Source organism: Chiloscyllium plagiosum, chromosome 30 (assembly GCF_004010195.1).
Source record: "Chiloscyllium plagiosum isolate BGI_BamShark_2017 chromosome 30, ASM401019v2, whole genome shotgun sequence".
NCBI classification, from domain to species: domain Eukaryota; kingdom Metazoa; phylum Chordata; class Chondrichthyes; order Orectolobiformes; family Hemiscylliidae; genus Chiloscyllium; species Chiloscyllium plagiosum.
Window position 1 is genome coordinate 5,642,265 of NC_057739.1, and position 25,685 is coordinate 5,667,949.

The 25,685-nt window shown below is 40.9% G+C and overlaps 1 protein-coding gene across 4 annotated transcripts in view; it reads right to left on the reverse strand.

Moving 5' to 3' along the window:
• slc31a1 (solute carrier family 31 member 1) overlaps positions 1 to 25,685 on the reverse strand; it is a 77,318-nt gene continuing 51,633 nt past the window's right edge. For all 4 annotated transcript variants that reach the window (XM_043719873.1, XM_043719874.1, XM_043719870.1 and 1 more), the window contains 4 exons: positions 17,785 to 17,949; positions 9,393 to 9,459; positions 5,367 to 5,535; positions 1 to 4,380 (listed from right to left, as the gene is read on the reverse strand). In XM_043719873.1, coding sequence (XP_043575808.1) covers positions 4,179 to 4,380; positions 5,367 to 5,535; positions 9,393 to 9,459; positions 17,785 to 17,907 — 561 coding nt within the window. In that variant the 5' untranslated portion in view covers positions 17,908 to 17,949 and the 3' untranslated portion in view covers positions 1 to 4,178. The remainder of the gene's footprint in view (positions 4,381 to 5,366; positions 5,536 to 9,392; positions 9,460 to 17,784; positions 17,950 to 25,685) is intronic.

The following is a 25,685-nucleotide window of genomic DNA, read 5'->3' on the forward strand; positions in this document are numbered from 1 at the left end:
TTTGATAAGACAAACTAATAGTTTATTGGAAATAAGCATGATAATATATTATGATTTTCCAGTACCAAAAATTGTATTGTACAATCTCAAAAGAATTGTTTCTGACAGCTCACCAGTAAGGTAACATTGCAACACTGATGTGGAGTGGGAGAAAAGTCATCAACACATAAGAACTGAGAAATCAAATTACAAGACAAAGGCTTAACTAGGGTGACCATTGCTCACGTGTTTTCAGGAGATAATCAAAGGCACTGAATTCCAAATACAAGCTGAGTAAAGCATTACCAAATTTTAAAGGGTGATTTAAAGAAAACAATAAAACACCTTAGATAAGATTGACAACCAAAAATTACAATACTTTCCAATATATCCTTTTACTATCTATATTCAATATGAAATATGATGGCCATTTATTTCAGAAGGAAAATACACTTTGTATCACAGAGAAGTCAGATTTGATGTTCAGCTATATTAATAACCCCATGTCAATAGCAGTTTTGGGAGCGCAAATGTGAAAGTAGCAGCACAAACCAGCAAGAGCACTTGTCATCTCCTGCTCCAACATCTAAATGCATTACAGCCAAACACACAGATCCAATCTGGAGTCAAGTTTTACTTTAAAAGTACCAGTGATTCTTTCTGCTCATCTTGAGTTTAAAATCTGAAATGGAATGCTTTCAGTGGCAAAGCAAATGCTTCCTTCAAATCATGCAATTTTTAAAAGTACCAAAGGACAGGAGCATTTTGTATGCACCTAAATACAGGAAACTGCCATTCAGCGTTGGTTAGTCCAAATGACACTGTACAATATCATGGATCCTCATGTTGGGTTACTGGCTGCAGTACAAATTTGAATGACAATATTCATTGACACCACTACATTAAGTTAATGAATCGGAGACAATAGAGATTTTGCAAACCTGTTTTACTTCAGCAAACACTACGAATGGTGGTAATCTGAAACTAAAAGCAGAAAATGCTGGAAATACAATGGATCAGGCAACTGTGGAGAAAGAAAGAGCTGACCAGATCAGTGATCTTTTGTCAGTTATGAGCATTTCCAGCATTTTCTGTTCTTAGTTTCAGATTACCAGCATTTGTAGTGCTTGCTGATGTAAAACAGGTTTGCTAAGTCTCTTGCCTCCGATTCATTAACTAATATAGTGGTGTCAATGAACATTGTCATTCACATTTGTACTGCAGCCAGTAACCCAAAATGAGTATCCATGACACTGTTTAAAGAGATTCTGCTGTAAAATAAAACAAAATGCTGGAAATACAAAGGATCAGGCAAGCTGTGGAGAAAGAAAGATCTTACCAGATTAATGATCTTTTGTCAGTTGTAAGTATTTCCAGCATTTTGTTTTATTTTACAGCAGAATCTCTTTAAACAGTGCCTATTAACTACAGCAATCAGAATCTTGACAAACTACAGAAAAAAAATCCCAATAAAAGCAGGAGTCCAGGAGAAAGTATTGAGTAGAGGACAGTCCAAACTATACCTGCATCTGCAGGCTTGGTTCATGTGGTCAGGTCGTGTAGTGTCACTGAGCAGCTAATATGAACAAATTACTTTCTGCAAGATGAGGAAGACGACTCCATTCCAAACACAGCCCTCAAAACATTATATTTTAAATTAACTGATTGCAGCTCAGAAGTTTGTCATTCTCACCCCAATACCCCCATTAGCTAGTTTCAAGTATACACCTAGATGATACCATTTTACAAAAACTCTTTAACATTATAGAGAGGGGAGTAGTGTTACTTAGTGGTGCCTCTGGAAATTCTGCCCTGGAGCTATCATTGAACAAGACTGTTGTACCTTTTTAACGTTGATCAGATTCAAGTTGTAACTCAGGTATTAAACAGTAGCACAATCTCTTAATTCCTTCTGTTAATCATGATCTTTACATCAATTTTTTGGGAAATACCAGACCAAAAAAATGTGACATATGAAGTACTGCTAAGATTGGTGGGGAATCAGCATAACATTAGTGAACAAAATTAAAACCTTTGAGATGAGACTCTGTGTGGGATATGTGACCCTCCCAGACAACATCATCCCACATCTCATGGGCTGCTAGAAGCCCAAAGAAAGAGCATGGTCATACAACAGATAGCTACATCTGTATTGACTGTGTCAAGTACAGTGTAAACTTCAGAAAAAGTAAGTTTATTTCAAAACACTGAAGATCTTCTAAGGTGTATCGCATTGACTGACTTGATGACTGAAAGACACCACAGATCCAAATCTTTTGGAATAATCAGGATAGTCAGTCTGGAGTCTTCAAATTCTTTAGATGCTTAGTGTGTTCTTTCTTAAGCAAGGTTTTATAACTGTTTAGTGACACTGGATAAAAGCCATTTCACCCAACCATGTGGTCACTGATTCCAGTTGGTAAGAATAGATGTAGTGCATCCAGTATTGTTGGGGAGGATAATGGAATTGAGCCAAGCAGCTCACTATTCTAGTGGAAAGTGCACATACATAGGTGCTGGATGTAAATAATATTCAGCCTGAACTGTAATAGTCCCCTTGATGGAGCAACCTACAAACTCAATTGCAGAGTCTACTTGAGTACAGGAGACCAGCCAGCACTTGTGGAATCTCAACACATCAAATGATTTGAAACAGACTACAAACACCCATCGCCATCTTGACAGAACAGCAGGTTTCTGTGGAATGATTATCTAAGTTAGGCCAAATGGTCTCCACAATCATACTTTGCTTCATAATCCTTGAATACCAGCTGGAGAAGAGGAATTTAATCATGTTGATCTCACAGACCTTCAAAGCTGCGACTAGAACTTATCAATAGAATTAAGGACTTGATTGAATTAATTTCCTTGCCCCCTCCCCAAAGGTCATCCTTAACTAAACACAGGCAAAAAAAACGCAATTATTTGAAATAATGTAATAGGCCAAAACTATAGTTCCCTCAATTTTTGAGCTGCTCTGGCTTACAATCACCAGTTGATTAAAACCAATTTCTAAAAATAAATTCCGGAGGACCAGTACCTTCATTCCTATTGGTCCTGAGCAAGTTTGTTCCATTCATGTGTATCTGTGCAGGCCCAGCAGCACCCAGAATTAAAATGGAGTCTTTCAATCCTCCAATGACAAAGAGTACAAATACTCTGCTAGTCAATAGTGAGGAAAATTCCTACCATAAACACCAGATAACCGCAGAGAGCTATCTGGAATCAATACATAATTTTCTTTTTAAATTATAATTTCATCCAGCACAAATATAAAACATTTTATGAATCAAGGATCCAAGCATCAATTTTGAGAACCAGGAGGTTGAACAATAAGATGGGGTTGTAGGCAGGAACGCAGATCACAGATGGTACAGATGCACTTCTGCATTCAGACTTTAAAAAAGTGAACAATTACATTTTAAAAATCTTGACATGAACAAAACAAATACAATTTCTTGCTATTAAGATTATGTCTGCCACTGAATATTTTACTGATGGAACAGGTCATTTTAAAAAAAACTATTCATGAAATGATCATGGAGTCTTGGTCCTGATAGTATTCAGCTTTGTATAACACATTTGAAAATTCTATATTTTAAAAAAAAAATCACTTCACTATTCACATATTCAGAGGAGAAAATCATAGAGTGAGTTACATCCTCACTTAATTATGGCATTTCTGTCTACAAACTGATCTGCCATATCAATATAAAAAATATGGTTCTGGCCATAACTGTTTGTCACTTTAATTGTGGGAACTATGGGAAACTACAAATTAAAACAGGAATTCAGTTAGATAGTTTCCTTGATGAGAGCTTTACATAATCCTGTCTGAGTGAAGATAACATTGCAAAGATTTAATGAACAACTCCAGGCAAAGAAATGGCTCATCGTTTAGGATTCCTAGCACACTTCGTTATACATAAAGTTGGAAGTCACCGCCCCAGCACCATTACCCAAGATCATGCCTCAGGTTTCTGTAAAGAAAGTGTAAACCTGCTATTTGGCAGCAATTAAGGCATGAAAAAACCCAATTTGAGCAGCGATCCTTCAACTGGAGTCTGAACAGAGTATGTTAGTAAGTGTATGGGGGTGCCTGCATGTGTGTATACGTGTGTATTTTTAAACTGGCTGAATGGTCATTGCCTGCTTGGCAGATCATTGTGCTGGGGAGTGCAATTTGGTCACTGCTGTTGTTAATGGCAGTGTTCAGTGATGTCCACCACCACTGCTTTCTTCCAGCTGAAGAGGAAGTATCCAGCACCTGCGCCCAATGCCACAGCAATGCAGAGGTAACCGTTGTAAGTCATAAAGACCAACATAAGAAAATAGCTGATGACCACTTGTATGATGTGAAGTACAGTCTGGATGAGGTGGGGCACACTGAACATCTGCTGGCTGCAAACAAAAGGATTAGAGTCAATGAAAAACCCTAGTTCTTCAGGGTCAAATGAACAAGTGATACAGTTTTTTGAGCAGCATATTCAATTGCTGCTTCCACCACCTCAATTATTCAATGTGAAATTACAGTTGGAATGGACAAGAAAGTAATTCAGATTATAATGCAATATGCTATCTGTGGTGTACTTAATAATGGTCAGCTTCTCCTGCATCAAAGTCTGACCACTTCACCAAATTCAAAACTGAAGCCCAACTGGGGCAATTCCCTTAATTAAGTCACATTTCCCAACAACATTTTGCTTTAAATTACAACCAAATTTGGAAAAAGAGATGCAAAAAGATGCACAGATTGGGTTGACAGAATATTTTCCCTAGAGTTGAAATGTCTAAAACTAAGAGGTATGCATTTAAGTTGGGAGGGGCGGAGGGGAAAGAAGAGTTCAAAGGAGATGTGAGGGGCAAGTTTTTTTTGCACACAGTGTGGTAGTGGTAGAGATAGAGGCAGACACAGTTGTTTAAGGGATTTTTAGTTAAGCACATGAATACGCAAGGCATGAAGGGGTATGGACCAAGGGCAGGCAGAAGGGATTAGTTTAATTTGGCATCACGTTCAGCACAACATGGACCGAAGGGCCTGCTCCTGTGTTGCACAGTTCTATGTTCTGGAAGCAATTTACATTAGCACTATTGCACAATAGCTACTGCCCTTTGTTTCTTCCCCATCCCTCCACTGAGGTATTGATCCAAACCTGAACAAACTTAGACCAAAATCAGCCACTGCTCAATATCTCAGCACAGGCCTGTCCACAAATCGATAGGAGGACATGCAGTTTCCAGAAAACTGCAACTGAGCCACCAAGGTTGGGGTTGTTGTGGTACGGGAGGTGCAAAGTCAAGGCTAATTGTAGTACCAGTCTCCCCGTCCCTGAAATTCTGACCTTTCGGGGTGAGTACCAAATCAAGATATGTTTTGCATCACTCACCCAACAGTTTTGTGCGTTTCCATCAGGATTGTCCCATTTGGTCCAGGAACAGGCATGGAATTATAACGAACATTAACCTGCGATTTCCGAAGCAAACATTCTCGACTGATTTTCAGCCCTTCATAAGCCAATGCACAGAGGAAGACAACCACACAAGCACCGACCATCCCTGCAGAAAACAAACAAAGAAAGACAAGGTTAGGATTAAGGAATCTAGAAACGTGGCAATTTGTTGGACCTACATACTTAGGAATGATTTAACAGAGGCATAGACTGTGTCATAGGGTCAGGAATGGAAGAGAGAAAAGTCAGCAGGAGCATCTCAGCTCACACGGTGACAGAACACCAATTCTTGCCTTCAATCTCACTTGTTGCTACTGGACCTAGAAGATGCAAAATGAGTAAAGAGATGTTTTCTGAAAAACTGAATGATAACAGTGACAATTTGGAATGAGGAAAACATCTTGTTCATTGGAAGATTGGTGCATGTGAAATCTAGAAATAGCAAGGCTTTGACTAATTCCAGCTGAAGCCAGTTTACCACAGAGAACCAAGGCCCTTGTGAAGCAGTGGTAGTGTCCCTATCCTTGAATCAAGAGGCCTGGGTTCAAGTCCTACCTTCTCTGAAAGTGTGTAATAACAATTCTAAATAGTTTCATTCGTAAATACCTACAATAGAGAACATTCACATCTGTCAATATTTCCACGTGATGGAAAGTGCTCCTTCAGTTGTTAACACACACTAATACTAATTCCTTGAGTGGCAGTGACCTCTAAATATCTCTCATATGACTATTCTCCACATGTGAACCTGAAATCAGAATCAAGATTAATAGCACATGAGACAATGACCTGGGACTTGAGTCTGTCTGTTCTGCTGTGTCTCAGTTAGCAACACACTTTCCTCAACATCAGAAGGTTTTAGGTTTCAAACATCAACCCAGGTTTTCAAAAATTCATTCAGTGGATGTGCACTTTGCTGGCTGAGCCAGCATTAATTATCCATCTGAAAGTGGAGGGGGTGAGCTGTACTCTTGAGCCACAAGCAGCTCATCTGCTGTTCGGGACTGAGTTCTAGGATTTTGACTCAGTCACACTGAAGGAAGGGCAATATATTTCCAAGTCAGAATGGTGAGTGGCTTGCAGGTGGTATCCCCTTCTACCTGCTGCTCTTGTCCTTACAGATGGGTGCAGTTTGGAAAATGCTATCGGATGGGTCTTGCTGAATCTCTCCAGGGCATCTTGTAGATCTTACACATTGCTGCTAGTGTCACTTAGTGATGATTTAATATTCGCAGTGTCAAAGTGGTGGATGAACTGTCAAGTAGCTGCTTTGTCCTGGATGCTGTCAAGTTTCTTTAGTGTTTTTGGAGCTGCAATCGTCTAAGCAAGTAAGGAGGATTCCATCACACTTCTGACTTGTGCCTTGTAGACAGTGGACAGGCTTTGGGGAGTCAGATGGCGAGTTACTCACTGTAGTATTCATAGCCTCTGATCTCCTTTTGTGACCTCTATTTTCATAGCTAATACAGTTCAGCTTCTGGTCAGCAGTAACCTCCATGATGCTGATAGGGGATTCAGTCATAGCAACGTCATGGATAATGTTTAGATTCTCCTTTTTGGAGATGGTTATTGCCTGGCACATGCCTGCCAAAATCTGCAAATTGACCATTTGGACATGGACTGCTTCAGAATTGAGGAGTCACAAATGGTGCTGAACATTGTACAACCAACAGTAAACATGCTTATTTCTGACCTTACGATGGAGGGAAGGTCATTGCTGAAGGAGCTGAATATGGTTGGACCTGAGACACGACCCTAAGGAACCCCTATATCAGGTATTACTCGAACCAGAAAGGGTTTTCCCACGAATCTTACTGACTCCGGTTTTGTCGGCCCCTTGATGCCACATTCAGTCAAATGTGGCCTTATTGTAGTCACTTTCATCTCACCTTGAATTCAGCTCTTTTAGACCATGTTTGAACTAAGGCTATAATGAGGTCAGAAGCTGTTTTGCTCTGGCAAAACCCAAACTGTGCACATAATGCCAATACTCAAGTGAAGTACTGAGGGAGGGCTGCATTGCAGAAGTAGTGTGTTTCAGATGATGCATTAAGAACCAAAGCAATTGAACAAACGTAGACTGCTTCATCATTCGTTAAGACCATGACAGAACCTCAACATCAATTCCTCATATCGCCCTATTGCCCTGTCAGCTGAACTCCAACAATATAGTGATAATAGTCGCGAAGGGGTACTTATTGACTTAGCATTTACAATATCCTGTGCTACAGAGCATCATGGATTATCGTCTCGATCTAAAATGGCCTTACCCTCACCTTGAAACTATGTTCCAGTGCTAGACTCTAGAGCAAGGTGATCTAGCCTCTCAACAACTATCCAATCAAACTTTTGGAATTTTATACTTTGTGAGACCACCTCTTGTTCTTCTAAATGACAGAGAATATAAACCCAAAATATTCAAACTTTCGTGATAGGATGATCTTCTCAGAAAGCCATTGACAGAACCTTTTACTCACTACATGTATTTCCTTTATAATGCAGGGAATTCAAAACTATAGATAGAACTCCAGATATAGTTTCAACAAATCCCTACTTTTTGTCATTTACATAAATGATTTGTATGCGAGCATAACAGGTACAGTTAGTATGTTTGCAGATGACACCAAAATTGGAGGTGTAGTGGACAGTGAAGAGGGTTATCTCAGATTACAACAAGATCTGGACCAGATGGGCCAATGGGCTGAGAAGTGGCAGATGGAGTTTAATTCAGATAAATGTGAGGTGCTGCATTTTGGGAAAGCAAATCTTAGCAGGGCTTATACACTTAATGGTAAGGTCCTAGAGAGTGTTGCTGAACAAAGAGACCTAGGCGTGCAGGTTCATAGCTCCTTGAAAGTGGAGTCGCAGGTAGATAGGATAGTGAATGCGGCGTTTGGTATGCTTTCCTTTATTGGTCAGAGTATTGAGTACAGGAGTTGGGAGGTCATGTTGCAGCTTTACAGGACATTGGTTAGGCCACTGTTGGACTGGGGTCGGGGAGTCTAGAACTAGAGGGCAGATTTAGGGTGAGGGTGAGGGGGGAAAGATATAAAAGGGACCTAAGGGGCCACTGTTTCCACAGAGGGTGGTACGTGTATGGAATGAGCTGCCAGACAAAGTGGTGGAGGCTGGTACAATTGCAACATTTAAGAGGCATTTGGATGGGTATATGAATAGGAAGGGTTTGGAGGGATATGGGTCGGGTGCTGGCAGGTGGGACTAGATTGAGTTGGGATATCTGGTCGGCATGGACAAGTTGGACCAAAGGGTCTGTTTCCATGCTGTACATCTCTATGACTCTATGAACTGCAGTCCACCATTTTAAAAAGTGAGCATTTAAAGGGGTCTCACAGATGCTAACACTGGCCAGTTCTCTACTACAGCTAGTTAAGAGCTCTCAATCCCAGAATCTCATCTTGTGACATAACACAGAGTTTAGGATATCCTGCAGCACAGGCTTCAACATTTGCCAAACCAGCTGGATGTAAGACTTCATTCATCTTTCCCAATCTAGCATTACTTTGAATATGAAATACCCTTGTGTTCTAATTACAGCCAAGTCCTTGCTCTTCCCCATCTTGTCACCTCTTCCAACCCAACATTTCAAGATCGCCACGTTCTCCATCTCAAATTCTGGGCTCTCTTGGCCCCTCCATTTTAATTGCCATATCAATGGTAGCTGTGCCTACTGATGCATGGGCTCCAAGTTCTGGAATTCCTTCTCTAGACACCTGAGCCATCCTTCATGTTTAAGATGCTCCTGAAAACCTACATCATTGCTAAAGCTCTTGATAACCTGTACTAATATATCATTCTGGGCTCTGCCAAATTTTGTCTGTTAATTATTCTTAAATAATCTTGGGACTACAATGGTGTCGAAGATGCTATTTAAACACAAGGACTGTTGCTCACGTCTCCAACTGCAGATTGTAGCCTCTGAACTGCTATAACATCAGTACTCACCTCCAACGGAATTGATCACTAGCCCAGGGAAGAGCAGCTCCACTTTCTTATACCCAAAGTAGAAGGTCTGAGGGATAAAGGAATAGCAGCATGAGACTCCGATTAGATTGAAACCACAAAATCTAGCTAAACATTCAAACTGTTTTCACTCCCACCACGTCCCAACCATGGTAAAATAACAATATTGTATTCCAGAAAGTCAGATGGTGAAAGAGAGAACTGGAAAAGAAATGTGTGGTTTCATAAGCATTTATTTGCAGGTATAGAAATATACACCTTCCAACCAACTAGTTGAGACAAGCACCAGTGAATTCCCATTATCTACACACAAACATAACTAATATACAATTAATGGTGCTGGACAAATGAATGATTAACAATTAGGAGGTGATTACTCAAATCCTCAATGACGGGAGAGCCCAGCACATTGGGGCAAAAGATGACACTGAAGAATCTGCACCTCTCATCCTGAAGTGCTAAGTGGACAACCCAACGTGACCTCATCCAGAGATCCACAGCATCGCAGATGCCAACATTCAGCCAATTCGATCACTCCATGTGATATCAAGAAACAGCTGAAGTCATTGGACACTGCAAAGGCAATGGGCCCTGATGACATTACAGCAATTGTACTGAAGACTTGTGCTCCAAAACCAGCCACACCTCAGCCAAGCTGTTCCAGTACAGCTACACCACTGGCATTTACCCAACAATGTGGAAAACTTCCAAGGTATGTCCTGACCACAAAAAGCAGGACAGATCCAACCTGGTCAATCGCCTTTACTCTCACTTGTCAAAGTGATGGAAGGTGTCATCAAGTGCTATCAAATGGCACTTACGCAGGAATAACCTACTCAGTGACACTGTTTGGGTTCTGTCAGGGCAACTCCGTTCATATCCTCATTACAATATTGGTCCAAACATGGATAAACAGCTAGGTAAAAACAATGACTGCAGATGCTGGAAACCAGATTCTGGATTAGTGGTGCTGGAGAAGCACAGCAGTTCAGGCAGCATCCAAGAAGCAGTAAAATCGATGTTTCGGGCAAAGGCCCTTCATCAGGAATGCAGGCAGAGTGCCTGAAGGGTGGAGAGATAAAAAGGCTGGATAAACAGCTGAACGCCACTGAAATGAGAATGATTGTCCTTGACATCAAGCCAGAATTTGACTGCATGTGGCATCAAGGTGACTTTGCAACTTTGGAATCCACGGGAATTGGGGGAAAACTGTGCTTGCTGGAGTTATGCCCAGCGTAAAGTGAAATGATTATGATGTTGGAGGTCTGTCATCTCAGGGTAGTGCCCTAGGCCCAAACATCAACTGCTTCCATCAATGATCTTCCCTCCATCATAAAGTCAGAAGCTGTTTGCTGATAATTTCACAATGATCAGTACCATCATGACTCCTCAGATACTGAAGCAATTTTTGTCAAAATGCAACAATACCCAGATAATATTTACGTTAGGGCTGTGAGTAACATTCGTGTCATACAAATGACAGGCAATGCCAACCTCCAGGAAGTGTGTCAAGTCATCACCCCTTGACATACATTAGTACTACCTACACTGAATCCCTCACTAGCAACATTCTTTCTTTTTGGGGCAGGGGGGTTTGCAGGTGGTGGTGTTACCACGTATCTGCTGACCTTGTCCTTCATAGTGGCAGAGATCACACTGTGAGAAGGTATGTTGATGGAGCCTTGCTCAGTTGGGGCAGTCCATCTTGTTGATGTTGCATACTGCTACCACTGAGCTTGCTGGTGGAGGGAGTAAATGTTTAAGGTGGTGCTGTGGTTTTAAGCCAAGATGCCATTTTATCCTGAATGACATTGAACTTTATTGTTGAAACTTGGAAATGTATCACTGTTCTTTCAGTGTTGCTAGGTCAAAGTTCTGCAAATACCTCCTAACATTATTGTGATGACATCTACAGCAGTTCAAGGCAGGAGCTCACCATCTTCTGAAGAACAATCAGGGATGGCAACAAATGCTGATCTAGCCACCAACACTCACACTTCTCCCTTCCCAAAGGAATAAAAGAGAGTAGCCCTGACAGCTGTCTTTTTAAATAAAAATAGTTTTGTACAAAAATTTCAGAACAAATGAAAGTTTTCATTTCTTTACAAAGCATTACATTGCAAGCTATTTTCCTTGAAAGACCCCTAACAATTTCCTCAAATAATATCCTAGATTAGTTACAGCAGAGGCCATTCAGTCCATAGTAGCTGGCTCTCTAAAGGAGCAATTCACTTAGTGCCACACCCATGTCTTTTCTCGTTTTCAGATAATGATTCAATTTCCTTTTGAAGGCTTTAATTGACACTGCCTCCACACGTAGGTAGTGCATTCTGAATCCTATGATTCACTGTGTGAAAGTGTTTCTCAATGCCTCCAATGCACCTATTGTCAAATATTTTAAATGTGTGGTCTTTCACCAGTGAGAACCATTTTACCTCATGTACTCTATCCAGACCTTCATGATTTTGAAGACGCCAAACATCTTTCAACCCGATCTTTCCAAGAAGAACAATCTTCACCTCTACAATCTATATACCAAACTGAAGCGCTTTATCCCTGGAACTACTGAAAATTATTTCTGTATCCTTATATCCTTCCTAAAAAGTGACAGTCAAAACAGGACATTACTGTAGTTGAGGCCGAACCAATATGAAACAATCCAACAGTTGGTGACTACAGAACAACCTTGGTTATCCAAACATCAATTATCTGAACTTCGGATTATCCGAACAAGATCTCAAGGCCCCTGTATATGCATTTCAACTGAAGCAGAAAAATTCTATTCCTCATCCATTTATTGCATTGTTTTGTAAACTTGAACAGGAATATAGATGCAAGTATGCTTTAATAAATAAATAACTTCCAAATATACACATGATTCGTAACATTAGAGTTAAGTCTTAAACCTTTCCTAAAAAGGCTCTCCGGTACTTATTCATCCCAAGGACAAAGGTTTTTGACTGTGAAAACACAAGAACCACCTATGTGCAAGCCCGAGCTGTGCGCTCTAACAGCAAGATTGCCTTCTAACATTGACTCACTGTTTTGCAAACCCAACAATTTTTTTTAAAACTCAGTTCATTCTTGGGAGCGTTATGTCAAAAAATGCACTTGCACTTTTTGTTTTCATTGCTTTTTCCTCCTGTTATCCCATGACTTCCTTTTCCCCAAACAAAAGGTAGTTCAATATTTTTCAGCTGACAAGAAAACTTAATATTTACATTTTCTTGTCAGCTGAAAGATATTGAACTACTTTTGTTTTGATGAGAGTTAATACACGTGAAAATAAATAGGAGGAAAACTTGACGGGTGTTAACACAACGAAAAAAAATTACCCCTAAAAAAAATTGATGAGAGAATGGAAACTGAGGTCACCGAGAAAAATCTTCTCTCTCTCTCTTGCTCCCCCTGTATTTTGTCCCTCTCTTTTTCTCAGAGCTTGGTGGTCGCTGAGGGAGGGAGGGACAACACTTGGTTAGTCTGAACGGCAGGACGACACCAAACAGAAAAAGATGCCAGTTGCTGTCAAGGACCGGGATAAAACAAAGGAAAACGTCAGCAAAAAAATTTCAGACTTCAGTCAAACTCTGGCCAAACAAAAAGTGATTTTATTTGTAAAATATCATGAATTTTTGAGCAATATCCAGTGTTTGTACACATTTTATCAATTGAATGAAATAAAAACACTGTAAACATGCTTTATGTAATTAGGTTCAGTATGGCTTCCTTTGTTTACAATCAGATCAGTTATCCGAACAAAATATTCTCTGCCTGTCTCGTTCAGATATTCGAGGTTATTCTGAACATCTATCCATTTAGTTTTAGAGATTACTTTTATCTTTTGCATTTGTTTCATGCCAGTAAGATCGATCTATCATTTATCATTGACACTGTAATGTATATAGTGCATTATCCCACTATGAATAGTTTATCTATATAACATTCAGTGAATGTACTACTATCCTTCAGCTCACCCATTGTACACCAGGATCCCACTTAAAATATTGACAAACAGAATCCCATTTCCAGTATATCCACAACAGCCAGTATTTCAGCAAACAAAAATACTTTAAACAGCCCTTTTTACTTTCAGTGTGCTGAGCAAAGGGCCATTTTCCATTCTTATCCATCAGAAATGTTATGAAAGCAGTTGTACCCATCAGAAAGATTACACGGTGAAGCTTCATAAAAAGTGAATAGAATCACAGAGTCATAATTGCTACAGCATAGGATGGGGCTTTTCATTCCTTTGTGTCTGTGCAAACTTTATGCAAGATAATATCACCTAGTCCCCATCTAGCCCTATTAGTGTAACCTGAGCAAATTCTCTCTTCAGGCAATTATCCCTTTTCCAAAGCCATGACTAAATCTGCCTCCACCAAATCTCAGGTAGTGCTTTCAGATCCTAACCAAATGCTGCATAAAACCAATTCTCCTATCATCTCTGGTTCTTCTGCATTTCACTTTAACTCAGGTGTCTTCTGGTTCTCGTCTCTTCTAGCAACAGAAACAGTCACACTATTTATTCTGTCTAAATTCCTCATCATTTTTATCACTAACGATTCTCCTCTGAACCATCTCTTCATGAAGGAGGATAACTTGAGTTGTTCCAATTGAATGCTGATGTTGATCTTGCTTTGTGCACCTTGTGCGCAGCCATAACCTTGTATGCCTCACTCTGTCTAAACACCCTATTATCTGTATGTCCTTGTTTGTCATGATCTGCCTGTACTACTCGTAAAACAAAGCTTTTTGCTGTACTTAGGTATTTGACTACAATAAAAAAAATCTATTGCTATTGTTTAAATTCCTCATCTCTGAAAACATTGTTGCTAATCTTTCCTGCATTCTCATCAATGCCTTCACATCCATCCAGAAGTGTGATGCCCAAAACAAATAACAATTACTTAAATCTGAGAGCTCCAACAATAGTAACTTACAAATCCACAACCTCTACTGTCCAAAAGGATGAAGCCAGAAGACACATGGGAACATAGACACCTACAAGTCGCCCTCAAATTCACTTGATCCTACACAGAACTACATTGTGGTTCCTCCTATTGCTGGGTCAAAATCCTTTAACTCGCTTCCAAACCACTTGTGTACCTACACCCCAAGTACTGCAGAATTGTAAAAGGCAGCTCCCCTTCTCCGAGCTATTTGGGGTGAGTAACGTATGCTAGCCTTTCCAATGATGCTGAATGGGAGAAGTTCACATACCTGAGACTGTTAGGCTGCAGAATACTGCAGAAATAAGGAAGAATGAGACCATGTAAAGATTTTAAATTAAGGTGAGAATTTTAAACTCAAGACGTGGCCAAACTTGCAGCTCAGAGTACAGAAAAATCAGCGGAGTCGATGTGAGTTGCTGTACATAAAGATTCACTCAGATTCAAGTTTACCATGGATGGAACATGGGACACAGACTAGGGCAGTGACTAAATAAATGACATTTGGAAAGAGATTGCTGTTGTGAATGGCACTCTCTCTTCTATACACCAAAGTCCATATTCTTCACAATTACTTGTCTCTTTTAAGAGATGATTGTGGATTTCACAGCTGACATCAGACAATTTGGTGGCAGCAAGGATGGGAGAATAACGAACAGAAACAAAGTGCTGGAATCACTGATGAAAAATGCACAATTGAAACACTGACTTCAGTCATTCCCTCCCCAGATGCTGCCTGATCTGCTGACAGTTTCCAATATTTTCTATTTGTCTCCAACTTCGCAGCATTTGTACTTTTTCCCCCTTGTCAGTTTTATTGCCAGATGGATCTTTCCTCTTCCTCAATGCTATTCACCTTCATGAAGCTGTTCAGATTCCATAAATAAAAAACAAACTTTTTCTTTAAATAGGTGTACCATTGCCCTTTGAGTCATCTTTCAGTTCATAATTTTTTAGCGGTTACAAGTGACCTGGTCAGAGGATACTGCCAACCATTCTCGGTATGACTCAGAGATCTTGACCAGATGGACCAATGGGCTGTGAAGTGGCAGATGGAGTTTAATTCAGATAAATGAGAGGTGCTGCATTTTTGGAAAGCAAATCTTAGCAGGAGCTATACACTTAGGGAGTCATGCTGAACAAAGAGACCTTGGAGTGCAGGTTCATAGCTCCTTGAAAGTAGAGTCGCAAATAGATAGGATAGTGAAGGCGGCGTTTGGTACGCTTTCCTTTATTGGACAGAATATTGAGTACAGGAGTTGGGAGGTCATGTTGTGGTAGTACAGGACATTGGTTAGGCCACTGTTGGAATAGTGCGTGCAATTCTGGTCTCCTTCCCATCAGAAGGATATTGTGAAACTTGAAAGGGCTCAGGAAAGACTTACATGGTTGTTGCCAGAGTCGGAGGATTTGAGCTACAGGGAGAGGTTGAGGAGGCTGGGACTGTTTTCCCTTCATCGTCTGAGGCTGAGGGGTGACCTTAGAGAGGTTTATAAGGTCTGAGGGGCATGGATAGGTTAAATAGACAAAGTCTTTTCTCTGGGGTGGGGGAGTCCAGAACTAGAGGGCATAGTTTTAGGGTGAGAGGGGAAAGACTAAAAAGAGACCTAAGGGGCAACTTTTCCATGCAGAAGGTGGTATGTGTATGGAATGAGCTGCCAGAGGAAGTGGTGGAGGCTAGTACAAATGCAACATTTAAAAGGTATCTGGATCAGTGTATGAATAGGAAGGGTGTGGAGGGAGATGGGCCGGATGCTGGCAGGTGGGATTAAATGGGTTGGGATATCTGGTTGGCATGGAGAAGTTGGACCGAAGGGTCTGTTTCCATACTGTATGTCTCTATGACTCTGTGACTCTAAGTCAGAACCTGATAGTCTTGGGTAACAATGAAACAAACAGCACAAGAACTATGCTATGTAACTGTTGTGAGGTAAAGAGAGGTACTTGGCTACACATCTCCAGAAAGCTTTAAATCTGACCTAGAGGATCAGACTTCCATTCTTGAAATCATGTAATTTCACTTTTGCTTAATTTTTATAATGAGCATTGTTCCCAGCACTTGTTTAAACTGAAAACTACAACCTCAGTGTGCAAGAGATTCAATGATTGGTCTATTACCACAAGGAATAGAAAAATCAACAATAAACAAGGATCACAGTTGCACAATTTGTATACAAAAAAAAAGGTGAAAGTTTGATTTTTGAAAAAAAAAAGAGTGACCTCCAGCAGTTTGGGGGAAGTCTAAACCCAATCGGAGGGAATTACTGCAGCAGTTTAATCAGATGACAGTTCCCAGCTCAGTGTGCTGTCTTCCCGAATTGCATATGAAACAGCAATCTGTTCAGTTTTGTTTTTGGCCTTTTCCCATACCCTTTTCACATCTCCCTCTCACCGGTGCACTCAATGTAATCAGAAATCTGTTCAACTTTTGTCCCCCTTGATGCGGTCAAGAGAGAAAACAACTTTCAGGCAGGGCCAACAAAATGTCCACTTACTAGAATTTTTTTTTAATAAGTACAAGCATTTAAACCTTAAACTGTGAATAAGCTGAATTCTTACAAGCAGCCAAGTGGAAATATTCTTCAGTGATATGTGGACTAAAGGACACTTCAAATGAAGTGCACGGTGGTTCAGTGATTAGCACTCCTGCCTCACAATGCCAGGGACCCGGGTTTGATCCCATCTTTGGGCGACTGTGTGGGTTTCCTCCCGGTGCTACGGTTTCTTCCCGGAGTTCAAAGATGTGTTAAATTGCCCATAGTGTCCAGGGATATATGTGGGAGGGTGGGGTTGCATCTAGGTGGGATGCTTTTCAGAGGGCTGGTGTGGACACGATGGGCCAAAGGGCCTGCTTCCACCCTGTAGAGGTTCTCTACTGAAAATTATTAAAAGCACAGTGAGGAAACAAAATCGCTGCAACTGTAAGCAATATTAACTATTCTCACAAACAGCCATCCCATGACTCACTGAACACCTAGTCACTTATCTTAATGTGAAAGGAGGTTCCAACTGTAAAGGAAATAATGTCTAAATTGAACACCAGTACAACAGTATTCCAACTGGTCCGTGTCCACACTGCATTCCCGAATAATATCAGTTTCTTCTATTCACCTAGGACCACACAATGAATCTTGAATCCCACCAACTTGCTGTTTAGACAAGGGTAGGCAGCAACTAGTCGAAGAGTGTGGTGCTGGAAAAGCACAGCCGATCAGGCACCATCCGAGATGCAGGAGAATCGACGTTTCGAGCAGGGCTTATGCTCAACATGTCGATCCTCCTGCACCTCAGATGCTGCCTGATTGGCTGTGCTTTTATAGCACCACACTCTTCGACTCCAATCTCCAGCCTCTACAGTCCTCACTTTCTCCATAGGCAGCAATTAATGTAGATCCTAAAACATTTGGATAAGTGAAAGACTTTACCATCATCATCATGCTACCCGAACCATGACCATGGCCTGGAGTCGAAGTGGGCGAGTGGTGAGCATGGCTGTCGGAGTTCATCGTCACACTGTGATGGCTGCTGTCATCCATTGACATATTCATTGTAGTGGTGGAGAAAATGAGTCCAAGACTCTCTATCAGAGTCTGCAAATAGAAACAAACAATTAGGTTTCTCTAGCTGGATATAAAACATAGACCAAACTGGTCCACAATAAGTCATTTATGCTCCAGATTGATTGCAGAGATGGATTTACACCGAGTGATGCTTTGGAACAAAGCCAGTATTTTTAAAACATTGATCACGTAGGTTGTAACAGATTAATTAAAATGAACAAAAGTAAGACGCTGTTCTAAAAGGCACTAATCAAGTCATACGTAGAGAATATTGAGCCATGTTAGAAATATATTTCGAAGAGAAGCCACCTAAACAAAATATTTAGCCTTTTACCAGAAATAAGGTGAAGAAATGGGCTCAGTGGTTAGCACTGCTGCCTCACAGCACCAGGGTCTCAGGTTCAATTCCAGCCTCAGGCGATTGTCTGTGTGGAGTTTGCACATTCTCCCCATGTCTGCGTGGGTTTCCTCTCAGTCCAAAAGACGTGCAAGTCAGGTGAATTGGCCATGCTAAATTGCCCATAGTGTTAAGTGCACGAGTAACAGGGGAAATGGGTCTGGGTGGGTTACTCTTCACAGGGTCGGTGTGGATTTGTTGGGCCAAAGGGCCTGTTTCCATACTGTAGGGAATCTAATCTTAAAAAAATGAAAACAAGAGATAGAAAAAAAAGATTAGGTGAGGAAGCTTGTGAGAGGCTGCCAAAGATGGCAAGAGATTAGGGTCAGACGGAGATGGATCCAGGGGACATGACTGGAAAAGGGAGGAGCTGAGGGACAGAAGAGGAATGGGTGGAATTCGGTGGGATAGAAAATAGCAGAGTGAAGGGGCAATAGGTACAAATACTAAAGAAACAAAAAGTAACTTTCAGGGCAGATTTACTGACCAAGAAATATCAGTATTTAGGTGTTAGCATTTCAGCTGTTGGGGAAAAGCAAACCTAGAGGCCATTAATATAAAGTTATTACAAGAAATCAAACAAGTAATTCAGACAAAACATCTTGATTGAGGGTGTGATGAAAATATGTAACTCACTACCACAGTGGGTACTTCAGGAATATAGTCTAGATACATTTAAGGGGAAAACTGGGTAAATACAGGGATAAAGGAATTACCTTGATAAGAGTTAGATATGATAGGACTGAAGGCCAAAAGTGGAGAATAAACACTGGAAAGTCCGCATAAGGTGAATGAACGATTTCTCTGTTCAATATTCTATCCAGTTGTTTTTCTTTTATTTATTAGATTTTTATTTTTTAAAATTAGATTCCCTATAGTGTGGAAACAGGCCCTTCAGCCCAAACAAGTCCACACCGACCCTCTGAAGAGTAACCCACCCAGACCCATTTCCCTCTGACTAACGCACATAACCTATGGGCAATTTAGTATGGCCATTTCACCTGGCCTGCACATCTTTGGACAGAGAGGAAACCGGAGCACCTGGAGGAAACCCGCGCAGACACTGGGAGAATGTCTGTGTGGAGTTTGCAAAGTCACCCAAGGCTGGAATCGAGCCTGGGACCCTGGTGCTGTGAGGCAGCAGTGCTAACCACTGAGCCACCTTTTTGTGTATTAAACTATTATTAATGAATAGACAAAAGGGATCTCCCAAACATCGTTGGGTGCTCTAATCAGAATTAATGTACTGGAAGGATGCATTTCAAATGGAACAAATTGACTTTTCCAATTCATAACTTCCATTTAAATACTTACAGTACCACTTGCAAGCACTGAAAGTGCAAAACATAAAACCAATAAAAAGAACAGCAGATGCTGGGCATCTGAAACAAAAACTAAATTTCTGGAAAAACTCCAGGAAGTCTTGCAGCATCTGTGGATTCAAGCAGAGGTAACATTCCAGGTCCATTGACTATTCTTCAGAATTGATGGTAGCTAGGAAAAGGTTGGTTATATATGCTGAAGATGGTGTTAGGGGCAAGAGTGAAAAATGGTGGAAATGGAGCAGAGAGCGAGAACAACAGTTGGGCAGACAAAGGAATGGTTAACAGCCTGGGAGAATGAATAGCTGCCAATGGAGATCATTAGCAGCTGTCAAATAGATTGCGTGTGGTGGCAGCCTATGTGATGACAAGGCTTGGTGTTTGAAGGTTGGGGGGGAAGAGGGGGGAGGACATGCTTATACCTAAAATTATTGATCTTCATATTGAATCCTGAAATGTTGCTGGGTACCCAAACAGAAAACAGAAAGCTGTTCTTGCAGCTTGTACTGAGCATTGCTGGAGCACTGCAACAAGCCCAAGACAGAAATTGTGCAGACTCAATGGGTTGAATGATCTCTTCCTGCACTACTGGGATTCTATATTAAAAACCAAATATGCAGCCCTAACTGAAAATTCCAGGTGAGATCTTCAAAGGAGGTAGCCTTTTGCTCACATCAATACTCCTTGCACTAAACATAATGACTAGGAGAAGCTTGTTACCAATTGTTCAGAATGGCATCAACTTGTTCAAACTGCACAATCTGAGGCATGAACGGTTAGGCACTGCAGCAACAGAAAAGTAGAGGCAGCAAAAGCTCAGAGCCCTTGAAAAACATCCTGCTATGTGTGCCCAAAGATGTCAAGGCCAAGATTTTGGCTGTTTAGTCATGAAAATTCAATGCAAAAACCTGAAACTCTAAGTAAACATTGAACTGAGAATCAGTCAATGACTATGATAAGCTACAACACCGACAAGAATTTCATCAGGTCTTCTTCAAATTAGTCCAACAGAATCTCACATATCCATCTAAGAGGGTAGATAGGGAATCAATTTAATGTCTCATTCCAAAAAGATTAGGAACAAAAGAAAAACTTGCAGATGTTGGAATCCAAAGTAGACAGGCAGGAGGCTGGAAGAACACAACAGGCCAAGCAGCATCAGGAGGTAGAGAAGTCGACATTTCAGGTGTATCCCTTCTTCAGGACTAGTGGTGGGTGTAGGGGAAGCTGCAGATAAAGGGGGTGCCGGGGCGGGGTGGTGAAGTGGGGATAGGTGAAGACAGGCAATGGGAGGAATTAATCCGGTTGGTGGCAGGGAGCAATGGAAGGGAAGGGGAGAGGATGGGAAGGAAGTTGGGGATGCGGAGGGAGGTTATTTGAAATTGGAGAACTCAATGTTGAGATCAATATTGCGATGCTCGGTGAACTGTTCCCTAAGTTTACGTTTGGTCTCCTGACATTGAGAAGACATCTTATGGAAAACTTAGGGAACTAGGGACCTCCCAGTCACTGCCCATTACAATTCCCCTTCCCTCTTCCTTTCCGACATGACCATCCTTGGCCTCCTCCATTGCCACAACAAACCAACCTGCAAATTAGAGAAGCATCACCTCATTTTCTGGCTGGGCAGCCTACAGCCCAGAGGAGTCAACATTGAGTTCTCCAATTTCAAATAACCTTTCTTTCTAACACCTCTCCCCACAACTCCCTTCCCAGCCCCTGTCACCAACCGGATTCATTCTTCTCATTGACCAAACAAGTCATACCCTCTGCCTGTGTTCACATATACCCACTTCACCACCCTACCCTCACCAGCCCTTTTATCTGCAGCTCCCCCCACACCCACCCCCAGTCCTGAAGAAGGGTTATACCCAAAACAATCGACTTCACCTCCTGATGCTGCCTGCTTGCTGTATTCTTCCAGCCTCCTGCCTATCTATCATTCCAAAACAGAGCAGCACAAGTGTCAGCCTCACATATTTACACTCAATGCCTGGAATAAGATTTGAATCCATTAAGGCAAAAAAGTTGGAAGTGCTACCAACTGCGCCACAACAGATACTTACGTGCAATGTATTTACTTTACACTTACTAAACTGGCAAAATGAGCTAAGGTAAAGATCAGTTGTATTCACTAATCGTGCCTGAAATCAAGGTCGTGATGAAGGGCTTATGCCCGAAATGCTGATTCTCTTGCTCTGCTTTTCCAGCGCCCCACACTCTACTGAAACCAAGGTTTGCATAATATTCAAAGTCATGCTGTAATTTTATATAAATCACAGAAACACTTAATGCTACAATTTACCTTAATCTAGTCACCCACAAATTTAACCTCTCAGACAAACCCTCCCACTTCCTAATCAGATTTTGTGAATTGAGTTAAGAACACAGGATAATCTTTTAATCCGATCTAAAACTTAATTTTTTATCCTTCTCATGCTGTTAATTGGCAATGATTCACCTGTTCCATTAGATGGGAATAGCCCCTGGGCCTCAAAGCTCATCCTGAAATTTACAGTAAAATTAGGTTTTTCGGAGATAGTGGGAGGCACAAATTGAATTTAGCATTGAATTTAGATCAGAGCAATCAATTCATTTGATTGTGGCACTGACAATCGAATGCACAAAAAGGTTGTAAACAATTGCATTTTCTGGCAATTACAACAACAGGAACAACCAGCAAAGTTTTGACAGCTACTTGTATGCAGTTTACCCGAAACATGCTTTTAAACGTGACCAAATTTTTTATGTTTCAGAAAAACAGCCTCCATCTCAACTCTACATGAGGAGGCTAGTTTTGTTGCATTATTGGGTATTTTAGTAACATAACAGGGTGCAGCTCCTTTCAGTTCCTCCAGTGATGCAAGATGGTCACCATATCTTCCATGGCTTTCCTGAAGGTGGTCTGTGCTTTAATTTTATTTATGCTACAGTTTAATAAATAACTGACTGGCTATGATGTAGTCATGGCAGCCCCAGTTTAGTCACATGCACTACTGTTAATACATTTAGTTGACAACTACCAGAATTCAGTCGCCAAGGAGGAAAACACAACCATTAACAAAGAACATTACAGCACAGTACACACCCTTTGGCCTCAAATGTTGTAAAAGATACACAACGTTATGGTATACAGTACATAATAATCCATGCAAAAAAAAAGGACTTGCATTTATTTAGCATCTTTCATGACCTCAGAACATCCCCAAGACTTTTTACTTCCAATTAAGTACTTCAAATGCAAGTTATTGGTGCAATGTAGGATATTCAGCAATCACACAGTAAGGTCTCACAAACGGTAATGAGGTATCAAGCAGATTATTTTGCTCAGTAACATTGAAGATAGGTAAACATTAGTCAGAACTCTGCTGACGTACTAAGGAGCTCACACATCCAACAGAAAAGGCAGTCAGGTTCTTGGATTGACACCTCATCCAAAAGCTAGATATTGTATAACAACATACATTGACACACCAAGGAACTGTTCCATCTTCAGTCAGAACTTTTACTATAGATCCCTTATTGCTAAGATTTAATGGATTGCCAAACAAGGTATGGAAGCAGACGCTAGATAAAACCCTGGGTTCAAACCATGGTCTGTGCTGTTGGCTTATTTTGGTGTAGATAGATCCTCAGTTGCCTTCGAGATTCTTGCATTTCAGGAGTGAAGGAGGAAAGTGTATTTCTTTATCCACTGACACTGCAGAAAGCAACTTTACCTTGGACAACATGAGAGGACAGCATCAAGTCAGCCATTTTGAATTTGGTTACGATTTGGGTATTATGAACAGTCAGACGAATGGCTGAAGAAATTATTGATGACTAGTTATTGGGGCTGCAGTCATTAAACATAAAAATGCTGCTTTAATCATCCAGATTCATTTTTCTCATCACTTCAAAGATCAACTGTCATGCTACTTTTCCAGTTTTAAACCTATCTCTATCCTCTCTCTGACCAACTCAGCCTCCTTTTTTCAGTAAGGAGAAAGTGAGGTCTGCAGATGCTGGAGAGGAAGGATGAAGAAGTCCTTCCAGATGAAGAGCTCTGGCCCGAAATGTCGATTCTCCTGCTCCTCAGATGCTGCCTGACCTGCTGTGCTTTTCCCGCAACACACTCTCGACTCCTTTTTTTCAATATCCTTACGTTTATAGCTGAGTCTGGTGACCACTGTAGACTTATCTATTCACTCAAGGATGAACACTGCACAAATAAAAACTAAGCTAAAAAAGTAAAAAGTAAACTTGCAACTCTCACTGTTCATCTTTTGAAGCAAAGGTAATCTGTTTATCGTCTGGAGTGATTATTAAGAGTTGCAATAGGTATGCAAGTTACCACCAAGGCTAACTTGTGTCTGTAAGGCTCTGCAGTGTAGGCAGGGTACAGCAGACAATAAATTTTGGACAAGTTGCTGACTTCACATTCTCTCTCTGCTTCCAACCTGAACATGATTCTGAATAAGGCTGCAAAGTTTTATTTGGTTATGCCAGTGGCCTTGGGCAAGTTTCCCCAGGAATTCAGAGTCAATATCAAAACTCCCAAGTGAAGCCTTGGGAATGTCCATGCTCCGCGTACAGGTGCACAGTACTTGTTAGAAAAATATTTTTACAAAGTGGTCACCACACAAAAATATGATTATGAAAACGAACAGCTCTGCAGCAAGTGATGAAATATTTCATAGGCCAAGTAGCACAATTCAAACAAGTGAGAAAATAGGTTTACATTTACATCACACCCTTCACAATCTCAGAACCTTACATCATTTACAGCCAATGGAATACACTGACTAGCTTATACTGGACATGGAAAACTAACAGATGGTTTGAAAGTGCTTAATGGTAGTCTAACAGTAGCAGGATTTTGAGAGAAAAAAATCAATCCCAAGCTTCCCAGACAATTAACCAAATACACAATGTAGTTTTTCAGAACGTTTTCGTTTTAACCTTGGCTCTGAGGTAAATAAGCGCAAATACAGTAATAGCCAAGGATTTACAATACACCTCACCCAAACCAAGGTGTGGAAGAGAAAAAGGAGCTGAGGAATCTACTTTTGATCACTCTACAATGATGCCTATTGGAACTTGATTATACACAAGTTGAGAGACATAAGACTCTCCTTCCCCTCAGGCCCATTTGTTTTCCGTACAGGAGTGTGTTAGCCTCGTGGAATTATTGTTAGACTATTAATCCAGAGATCCAAGCAACTTGTGCGGACCATGGATCGAATCCCACAATGGCAGATGGTGAGGTTTGAATTCAAAACGGAAAATCTGGAATGAAGAGTCTAATGATGACCATTAAACTGTTGTCGATTGGGGAAAAAACCTATCTCGTTCAACAATGTCCTTCATGGAAGGAAACTGCTATTCTTATCTGGTCTGGCCTACATGTAAATCCAGACCCACAGCAATGCGGTTGACTCTTATTACTGCCAGTGACACCCATTTCCCATGAACAGATAAACAAAAAAAAAGGCATTCAGCCTTTGTTCAGTGGTGGTATGCTTGCCCGAGTCCAAAAGAGGTTGTGTTCAAATCCTATTTTAGAAACTTGAACAAATTAGTGTTAATTACACTGTGGAAATGTTCTTTGTTCAAACAAGGCATTCAGCTAAGTCTATCCTCTTGAGGAACTGGGGAAAAAAATGGCTGAAGAGGAATGAAGATTCCCCTATAACTGGCCAACATTAATCTATGCAGGAGTTTGTTCTGCACAAGTTTATAACAGACACTACACTTCCAAACAATACTTTTAAAATTGCAAATATTTGAAGATTGCTATATAATGCAAATTCTAAGGCTGTTATCTTTCAAGCATAAAATCAGGGTCTTTAGGAAATGAGCTGAAAATGTGTTGCTGCAAAAGCGCAGCAGGTCAGGCAGCATCCAAGGAACAGGAGAATCGACGTTTCGGGCATAAGCCCTTCTTCAGGCTTATGCCCGAAACGTCGTGGTGGTGGTGCACAGCCCAAACCATCATAGAAGCCACCTTCCGTCCATGGACTCCATTTACATGGCTTGTTGCCATAGAAAGGCTGCCATCAATGATC